At 42.0% G+C, this 10,710-nt stretch overlaps 1 protein-coding gene across 1 annotated transcript; it reads right to left on the bottom strand.

Annotated features, from left to right (window-relative positions):
- Nucleotides 1-2,261: 2,261 nt before the first annotated feature.
- Nucleotides 2,262-8,677, bottom strand: srsf10b (serine and arginine rich splicing factor 10b). The gene is made up of 6 exons (XM_084165872.1): nt 8,525-8,677; nt 7,707-7,812; nt 6,643-6,745; nt 6,232-6,409; nt 6,064-6,120; nt 2,262-4,167 (listed from the first exon to the last, which is right to left on the bottom strand). The coding sequence occupies exons 1-6, from the start codon at nt 8,587-8,589 to the stop codon at nt 3,873-3,875; spliced, it is 804 nt and encodes a 267-aa protein (XP_084021998.1). The 5' UTR covers nt 8,590-8,677; the 3' UTR covers nt 2,262-3,872.
- Between the last annotated feature and the right edge of the window lie 2,033 nt (nt 8,678-10,710).

Below are 10,710 nucleotides of genomic sequence, written 5' to 3'. Positions count from 1 at the left end.
TGTTGTAGCACAAGTGTTTTTTGTTGTTGTTGTTGTGATGCAAGTCTGCAGACCATGCTGCCCTGACCTCTTATATGCTTACTAGCTTGGTTCCAGATCTGTTTGTGCTCTTGCCTATCCATTGTCATTGTTTGGCATGAGTGGACAAGAGAGCAGAAACTGATTGACACCCAGGTTATATTGTTACTGATTGTTGTTCTATGGAATAATGCACATACAGTTGAAGTCGGAAGTTTACATACACTTAGGTTGGAGTCATTAGAACTCGTTTTTCAACCACTCCACAAATTTCTTATTAACAAACTATAGTTTTGGCAAGTCGGTTAGGACATCTACTTTGTGCGTGACACAAGTAATTTTTCCAACAATTGTTTACAGACAGATTATTTCACTTATAATTCACTGTATCACAATTCCAGTGGGTCAGAAGTTTACATACACTAAGTTGACTGTGCCTTTAAACAGCTTGGAAAATTCCAGAAAAGTATGTCATGGCTTTAGAAGCTTCTGATAGGCTAATTGACATCATTTGAGTCAATTGGAGGTGTAGCTGTGGACGTATTTCAAGGTCTACCTTCAAACTCACTGCCTCTTTGCTTGACATAATGGGAAAATCAAAAGAAATCAGCCAAGACCTCAGAAAAAACATTGTAGACCTCCACAAGTCTGGTTCATCCTTGGGAGCAATTTCCAAACGCCTGAAGGTATCACGTTCATCTGTACAAACAATAGTACGCAAGTATAAACACCATGGGACCACGCAGCCGTCATACCGCTCAGGAAGGAGACGCATTCTGTCTCCTAGAGATGAACGTACTTTGGTGCAAAAAGTGCAAATCAATCCCAGAACAACAGCAAAGGACCTTGTGAAGATGCTGGAGGAAACCGGTACAAAAGTATCTATATCAACAGTAAAACAAGTACTATATCGACATAACCTGAAAGGCCGCTCAGCAAGGAAGAAGCCACTGCTCCAAAACCGCCATAAAAAAGCCAGACTACGGTTTGCAACTGCACATGGGGACAAAGATCGTACTCTTTGGAGAAATGTCTTCTGGTCTGATGAAACAAAAATAGAACTGTTTGGCCATAATGACCATCGTTATGTTTGGAGGAAAAAGGGGAACGCTTGCAAGCCGAAGAACACCATCCCAACTGTGAAGCACGGGGGTGGCAGCATCATGCTGTGGGGGTGCTTTGCTGCAGGAGGGACTGGTGCACTTTACAAAATAGATGGCATCATGAGGAAGGAAAATTATGTGGATATATTGAAGCAACATCAGTCAGGAAGTTAAAGCTTGGTCGCAAATGGGTCTTCCAAATGGACAATGACCCCAAGCATACTTCCAAAGTTGTGGCAAAATGGCTTAAGGACAACAAAGTCAAGTTATTGGAGTGGCCTTCACAAAGCCCTGACCTCAATCCTATAGAAAATGTGTGGGCAGAACTGAAAAAGAATGTGTGAGTAAGGAGGCCTACAAACCTGACTCAGTTACACCAGCTCTGTCAGGAGGAATGGGCCAAAATTCACCCAACTTATTGTGGGAAGCTTGTGGAAGGAACTTCCGACTTCAACTGTACCAAGCTTTGGCGCTTAATAGAGCATCTGATCTCAAACGGCAGAACTATTTTGCTGTAAAGTGGTGTTCTACCACAGCAATAAGGTTTTTTTTGCCGTCTGTACCGGAGTGCATTATGTAATCTTTTCACCAATTTATTAGTTTCTTCGAGTGTCATCATATATGCTTTTAGTTTACACCTCAGTAAGAATGTATGTGTATGGTTGCACATGTAGTGAACTTTAAACATTATCCCCACATGCAAAAATGCCAGCAGACTTAGTGAAACAATGTCTGAGAATGCCCACAAAACTAGATACCATTCATTTTTAAATAGGTCCTCCAGTGATTTTTTTTACATTTACTGTTGAAAAGTGATATCCGATGTATAAATACAGTAAAGTACACATTAAAAGGGGGGAAAAAATACATTGAGAAAAATCGTTTTTGTTGTTGTTGAAACAACTGCAAACGTCAAGGAGTAGGGCATTCAAGGAGTTGGTTTGATGGGGATTTGTGATGTCATCACCCCCCCCCCCCCCCCCGCTTGGGGAACAATCAAATAAAATGTGATTGGTCACTCATATTTTGCAGATGTTATCGTTGGTGTAGCGAAATGCTTATGTTCCTAGCTTCAACAGTGCAGCAATAGAGGAGCAACAATGAACAAAATAGTAAATCAGGTGATAAGAGCTGAAAAGGTGACTGGAATAGGACTTTAAGCATTTATTACTCTCCAAGAAAATACAGTTGCATATACAGTAGAGCATAACTGACATATATTTGGAAGGAAGATTGTTTTAGGAAAAAACAAGCACATAGAATCATACAAGCCATCATAGGAACCGTTGAGCAAAGTATGGAGCATTAACACAAAATGGATCAAGGTCCTGTTTTTATGTCATAAAACATACAGGAGGCCATGTACAAACCTTAGCCAACTTTATCAAATTTAGAAACCATTCAGAGTTGATAGTTGAGGCTACTAAAATTATTCTAGAATTCACAGAGGGCATGAAAATGATGGCTACCATAATTTATCAAATCAAACAGGACAAGCCATTGTAACATGAAAAAAATGTATGCACTCACTAACTAAGTCGCTCTGGATAAGAGCGTCTGCTAAATGACTAAAATAAAATGTAACATGGGCCTGTCTATCGCTGAACAAATCTTCAAAAATGTTGGTAGAAAATTAACTGTGCTACTGTAGTGGCTCATGGCTCTTTCACAGGCCAGGGGTGTATTCACTAGCAAACAAATAGAACCAAATTAAACAGTTTGTTGCAAAACGTTTTCCGTTTGGTGTAAACATTTTGGACTAATGATTACACCCCCCAGGTAACTTACACTCCAAGCATCCCAACTGGAAGCTGGTGCCTAATGTACTTGACAGGAAAGTGACGGTAAAGATTTTAGCGACAAGGGCAGGGATTCTATCCGATTGCCCCTTTTCAAGGCAATGTTGCCGCATTCACGGTAAACAATGATCGGATTGAATCCCGGGACTTGATCTTGGCCTATACAGTACTTCTAGCCCTGGGTCTCCTGAAAGGCATAACACTTATACACTGAGTGCACAAAATATTAGGAACACCTGCTCTTTCCATGAGACTGACCAGGTGAATGCTATGATCCCTTATTGATGTCACCTGTTATATCCACTTCAATCAGTGTAGATGAAGGGGAGGAGACAGGTTAAAATAAGGATTTTTAAGCCTCAAGATAATTGAGACATGGATTGAGTATGTGTGCCATTCAGCGGATGAAGACTTAAGTGCCTTTGAACGGGATATGGTAGCAGGTGCCAGGCGCACCAGTTTGAATGTATCAAGAACTGCAATGCTGCTGGGTTTTTCACACTCAACTGTTTCCTGTGTGTATCAAGAATGGTCCACCACCCAAAGGACATCCAGCCAACTTGACACAACTGTGGGAAGCATTGGAGTCAACATTGGCCAGCAACACTTGACACCTTGTAGAGTCCATGCCCTGACGAATTGAGGCTGTTCTGAGGGCAAAAGGGGGGAGGGGGTGCAACTCAATATTAGGAAGCTATTCCTAATGTTTCGTACACTCAGTGTATATGATATAATGACTAGAAACAGAGGGTGTGTAAATATTTCTGGGACTGATTTAAACAGAAGGATATAGTGTTTCTCTTTTGTCATCCTTTTTTTAAACAAAGCAAAAAAACTACAAAGGAAGATCATTTTCACAAACAAACCAACCAATGACCGTTCCATGAACATTCAATTATCCAGCAAGCCATTATGGACACGACTACAGTAAAAAGGATCCAACAAACATGTTTTAGTGTCCCCCTGACTTGCGCCCAGTCCAGGACCTGGAGCGAGAGCGGGACCGTGAGCGAGAACGCGAGCGGGACGGGGAGCGCATACGAGACGACGCCTCGTCCTGAGGCTCATAGCCACCGGGTGCTGGGTGGAAGTCGCCATCTTGTGGGCTTAGGGACTTCGAGCGGGAACGAGACTTTCCTCTGGACTCCCTCTGGGCCCTGGGCCTAGAGTGAGAAGGGGAGCGGGATTGACTGTGAGGGGAATGCCCAGGGGGGGGTCGTCGGTGGTCACGTGGGTGGGGTCTGTGCCTGTGTGAAGAACAAACCATTGGATTATTACACTGAACAAAAATATAAACGCAACATGCAACAATTTCAAAGATTTTACTGAGTTACAGTTCATATAAGGAAATCAGTCAATTGAAATAAAGTCATTAGGCCCTAATCTATGGATTTCACATGACTGGGAATACAGACATGCATATGTTGGTCACAGGTACCTTAAAAAAAAAGTAGGGGCGTGGATCAGAAAACCAGTCAGTATCTGGTGGGACTACCATGTGCCTCATGCAGCGCGACACATTTCCATCGCATAGAGTTGATCAGGCTGTTGATTGTGGCCTGTGGAATGTCCCACTCCTCTTCAATGGCTGTGCAAAGTTGCAGGATATTGGAGAGAACTGGAACACGCGGTCATATAAGTCGATCCAGAGCATCCCAAACATGCTCAATGGGTGACATATGCAGGCCATGGAAGAACTGGGACATTTTCAGCTTCCAGGAATTGTGTACTGATGCTTGCAAAATGGGGTTGTGCATTATGTGGAAATATGAAGTGATGGCGGCGGATGAATGGCACGACAATGGGCTTCAGGATCTTGTCACAGTATCTATGTAAATTGAAATTGCCATCGATAAAATGCAATTGTGCTCATTGTCCGTAGCTTATGCCTGCCCATACCATAACCTCACTCTGTTCACAACGTTGACATCAGCAAACCGTACACCCACCTGACGCCATACACGCTGTCTGCCATCTGCCCGGTACAGTTGAAACCAGGATTAATCCGTGAAGAGCACACTTCACCAGCGTGCCAGTGGCCATTGAAGGTGAGCATTCACCCACTGAAGTCTGTTACGACTCCGAACTGCAGTCAGGTCAAGACCCTGGTGAGGACGTCGAGCACGCAGATGAGCTTCCCTGAGACGGTTTCTGACATTTTGTGCAGAAATTATTGGGTTGCGCAAACCCACAGTTTCATCAGCTGTCCGGGTGGCTGGTCTCAGACGATCCCGCAGGTGAAGAAGCCGGATGTGGAGGTCCTGGGCTGGCGTGGTTACACGTGGTCTGCAGTTGTGAGGCCGGTTGGAAGTTCTGCCAAATTCTCTAAAACAACATTGGAGGCGGCTTATGGTAGAGAAATCAACATTCCATTTTCCGGCAACAGCTCTTGTGGACATTCCTGCAGTCAGCCTGCCAATTTCACGCTTCCTCAAAACATCAGACATCTGTGGCATTGTGTTGTGTGACAAAACTACACATTTTAGAGTGGCCTTTTATTGTCTCCAGCACAAGGTGCACCTGTGTAATGATCATGCTGTTAACTCAGTTTCTTGATATGCCACACCTGTCAGGTGGATGGATTATCTTGGCAATGGACAAATGCTGACTAACAAGGATGTAAACGAATTTGTGGACAACATTTGAGAGAAATAAGCTTTTTGTGCGTATAGAAAATGTCTTGGATCTTTTATTTCAGCTCATGAAACACGGGACCAACACTTTACATGTTGCGTTTATATTTTTGTCCAGTGTATAATCCCTTCCACTGATGGAGGACAGCAAAAGTGACAGAAGATCACAGCCATCTAATGATTAGTAAGTTTATAGAAGGTGCCCAGAATGTGTTTCATTGTCAGGGGTTCAGCTGTTCAAGAGACAAATTATTGACTGCGTGCAGTTTGAAGGAAGTTGCTAACTAGCGTTAGTGCAATTGACGAAGTCTACGGGAACAGCTAGCATGCTAACTGTTCTTGTAGACTTCCAGTCATTGCGCTAACACTCGTTAGCATTGGCTCGCGAAAATACCTCGTACTTCCTTCATACTGGACACAGAGATATAAAAATTGTATCTTTGAGTTCATTGGACTCTGGGGAAGTAGATAAAGGGCTTAATTGCCATAATCCCAGTGTCAAGGACCCACCTGTCATTTTCCGGACTCCTGCTTCTTCCTCTACCGCCGTACATCCTTCCACGGGAGCTGGGTAACAAAACATCAATCAGAATGTAATCAATAGACTGTGACATTTTGTATAAGCTTTGCAATCTTATTTGAAGCACGCTAGCTGGAGAACACTGGAAAGGCCCTTACTCTCTGGGACTCTCAGAGCGTCTGGGCCGGCGATCGTAGGATGGGCTGCGTGACCTGCGTCTTTGGTAGCTACGGCTGCGAGAGCGCCTACGACGGCTGTCCCGATCATAATCCCGATCATCATGCCGCGAAGAGCTGCGCGAAGATCCCCCCTCCTTCCCTTTCATCTGATTGGGTGCTGTGATGTAAAAAAGGGTTTGGGAGAAGAGAGAAAAACCCACCAAGCAAACATACAGTACATAGTGGTTTAGCTTTCCTTAAAGGTATCGCAGTTGTACCACATGAGATAGAAAACACATGCATTTGAACGTACAGCTGAAAGTAACATCAATAAATCGCAAACAAGAAATTGTGCTTGATACTGTACATTGTTACTTCATGAAACACAGGAAATGTGTGAAACTGCCTTACTCTTTCGGTCTCCCTGCGCAAACTGGATTTCAATCTGTCGGCCACACACCCACTTCCTGTCCAGGTTGTGAAGAGCATCTTCTGCGTCGCGCACATCTTCAAACTTGCTGAGCTGTTAAGGTTCTTACCTGTGGTCTTATGTGGTTACATTCTTTTCAGCAATACTGTTGTAATACAATGCGTCTTCTGCCACTTAATCGAAGAGGAAGCCTTTTGGCTGACAGTATAAAGCAAAGCTTAGGTTCTGGAACAGATTTGTTATGAGAATGTTGGGTTCTTCTCAAGATTGAAGATGAGGCAAACATGTTTCAATAATATGTCTCTTATTTGATGGCTTGCACTGAGGAATCAATACTGCTTCAGTTTCAAATGATATTATCGAATGCAAAATATATTGATAATAAGAGTAACAATTTCTTAGTTCAATTAAGAATCAAATTTTCACATTGGCAATGTATTGATTGATTTTCATGTAATATTTGTTGATTCATTTTTTTTGTGAGGATACAAAATAATTCAGGTTTGTTACCTTAAACATGCTTGACTTTGACTTTCATCTTGATCTTTAAGCTCTTTAACCGCCTCCCAGAAGAACTTGGGTTTCCTGCTTGTCTTTGCCCTTTAAATCTCTTCCCTTTTCCTCTTTCTTTTGACGACATATCCAAGCCTTGACTCCGTCCCCTCTGTCTCTTCAAGCTTTAAATTCTCTTTCTTTTTCAACCTTTCCCTCTCTCTGTTTCTTGTCATCCTGGCCGTCTTTTGCTGCTTGTCTTTAGATCTACTCTACACCGGACATTCTTACTCTTTCTCCAGGCTCCACAACAACTGGATGCCTTTACATTTTCTGGGGCAACAACAGAGAAATGTAAGTTAGATATTCAAAAGTACTTCAGTGTGTACATACATACAGAATGCAAAGTCACAGCAATCAATCACACAACCAAGCCTTACTGCTTAAGACATTTTCTGAGAGAAAGCATGTTATCATTTTATAACATTCAAAATTAAGCAAATGATATAGAAAATACAGATTTCATAATTCTCACTTTAGAAGGGAAAGGATATTGAATATATGCAAATCCTCTTGGTCGGCGTGAATAGAAGTCAAGTGGGATGTAGACATCTACTACTGGCCCATAACGACCAAACTCACGGCGCAAATCCTCAGGCCTGAATACCGTAAAGGATAGAGATTTCACTTCAATGACCAGGAGGAAAAGCCTAAAGTACCAGAATAAAGTGGCACCACCAATGGAGCCACTGACAGACCGGTGGTTCTGTTGGGCAATATGAAGATGCCACTTCTTTGCATGAAAACTGACACAATTGAAACTTTAAGTCTATGCATAACTTACATATTCTGAAATGTACCTTACTTCCATGAATGGATAATTGAAAAAGCACCCGTGTGTGTAGGCCTATGTAGTGTTGTCCTTGCAAAGAAAATACCTTTTGTTTGTTACCTACTAGATAGGCCAACTAACATTTCACGGGGGGGGGGGGGGGGGGGTCATATTGTTTGGGCATTTATATTAGAACTTCGTTAAATTATGTAGGGTAATGTTCACAACAATGCAGTTTTTAAACGACCGGGAGCTATAGCTAACGTTAGCTAGCTTGTTAGGACGATTGAAACAGAAGTTTGTCCAAATGTCCATGGTTAGTAATTTTCTTGGTTTAAGATTTGAGTTTAGCCATCTCTGGTGGTCTACCTTGCCCGACTGTAAGGTCAAGCCACAGAAGTCTTTGGTCAGGCCGAAACGCGTGGCTAGCAGACTAGCAATGGCCTAACGACGTTAGCTAACGTTAGCTTGGGATGTCGAATTCTGACCTTATTTGACTGCAAGGAACTGGGGGGGGATTTGTTCAAATATGGACTCACCTGGATTCATCGGAAATGTTTCTGATGAAAAGAGATGTATTTGGAGGTCTCAAATATCTGGCCATGCTAAAAAATATTCAGCAAGAACGCAGCTTTACATCAAATATTTTCGCTCTCTGTTTTGGGCTTAGCAGAAAAGTATTTCTGGCATTACGTGCAACTACGTGGAAAAATAAATGCGCAGGCGCATACTCTACTTCGCGGATTCGTGACAGCACGAAAATATACTTAGCGCCATCTACTGATATGGTGCGTTATCACACCATGCAGAGGAAGCGTGACGTATAAAGAATGGAACTCTCAGGCGAAACACAAATTGGTGGTTATGTTACTAATCCGACTATTACATAGGCTACCTATTGTCGAGATTGCGTAATTCAAATCTGGTATTGGAATAAGAATCAAGAGATCTTCAATCCAAGCTTAATTTATTATATGCAAAATGTATTGTATGATAAGTATGAAGGTTCGTATACGGGCTCACTGACAAACCACGCAGGGCCGACAGAGAACTAAGAATCTGTTTTCAGATTCTTTCTCACAAATACTCTGACAGAAAGCAGTCCCTTCTTCTGTTGGCCAACCAGAGCAAAGGACTGAGTGTGGTTCAGCCAATCCGTTGGCGCAGGGGTGGGCCCAACTCCTCGGCACTCCATTTGTTACTAGACATGGTTGCTATGATAACCTGCGAAAGTCAGCACCCAGAAATACATCATCCCACTGTACTCAATGTTCAAGGACAGTTTCACAGAATACAAAGAGAAAGTGTTCGCAACACAAGTCTTATCTGTCCTACCCCCAATGTTCCCCACCCTGTTATGTGAAACAATCCATATCAGTATATTGCTCCTCATTAGTGCATTCCTTCCAAGCTATCCATCACATACAGATCCAATTATGAGAAAAATAAAACCCAACAATTCCCTCTTTTGACACCCTCTAGGGTGTCACTCATTAAAATACAATACAAACAAAAATAAACACTTTTATTAATAGACAATTTGATAATAAAAGTCCTTCAGTCCTTCCATCGACACCCAACTTGCAAACTGTTACTAGTCATCAAAGAAGTTCAAACCATCACATAAGGAAAGACAAACATTCACATGGCTAACTTGATTAATAAAGCATAAAACACAGGATTAATAGAACACAAAACACAAGATTATTAAAACTCTAGGGTGTGATTAAAGATTTTTAAAGGGAAATTTTTGAATTCCCTCTTTTGACACCATTTATGGTGTCACTCTAAACAGAGTATAATCACCCTTAAGAATAACAGGATATGGAAATTAAATCACAACATTTAATGTTAATAAAAAATTAAAAATTATAATTTTAACCCTCTATTCCTCCCCTACACCTAACATGTACTGAGTTGGCTACCAGCCACCCAGGAATCCTTTACCTTCACATCAGGAAGAATAAACAATCACAGTGGTTAGTAAAAACATAAGGTAATAAATGAGCAAGAACTGAAAATAAATGCGTGTATGTATTTTACTAGGCAAACCATGGATCATCCAGCTTGGTCTCAGAGTCAGTAGCAGAGTCACCCGCATCATCCTGGGCCGGTAACAACAGCATCATACCTGACGCCTGCACCGCTCCTACCACTGACCTCCTGAGACAGGGGACGATGCAAGCAGCACAACACATTAACAGCAAAAACACAATTACTAGGGTCAGAAATCCAGTAACCACCATAGAAGAGTACTCACCAAACCAGTCACTCAGCCAGGAAATAAGACAACATCCACAAACACAAGTATACCCATAGAAGCTATAACTTCACCCAGAATAGTCACAACAATAGTTTTCCATTTACCAAATATGTTATCAAACCAACCGTTTATGGAGCTATCAATACCAGAGTTCTCAACCAGTTCGTTCGCCAGCGTGGTGATGGTCACTCAAGCGCTTTGGTCACGGGCCCGTCCGGTGCTATATTGTTGGAGATGAAAGTACAACACATATATCCAAACAGAACACAAACCCCGTCCTGCTCAGCCAAAAGCATATCTAAGCTATTCTATTCTGCCATGTCATTAAGCTAGTTGCCGCTGTCTGCTCAGCTAATCCCTTTATTGCATCACGAGTGTGGTTTATAAATATTTTGCTGGTTATATTAAATATAATTTATCCAATCTATATTTTTATTAATTGTTGACCATCAGAAAATACTT

Source organism: Coregonus lavaretus, assembly GCF_964263955.1.
Source record: "Coregonus lavaretus genome assembly, chromosome: 7".
Classification (NCBI taxonomy): Eukaryota; Metazoa; Chordata; class Actinopteri; order Salmoniformes; family Salmonidae; genus Coregonus; species Coregonus lavaretus.
The sequence above is the reverse complement of the archived record's forward strand: the minus strand, read 5'-3'. Positions and strand labels throughout refer to the sequence as shown.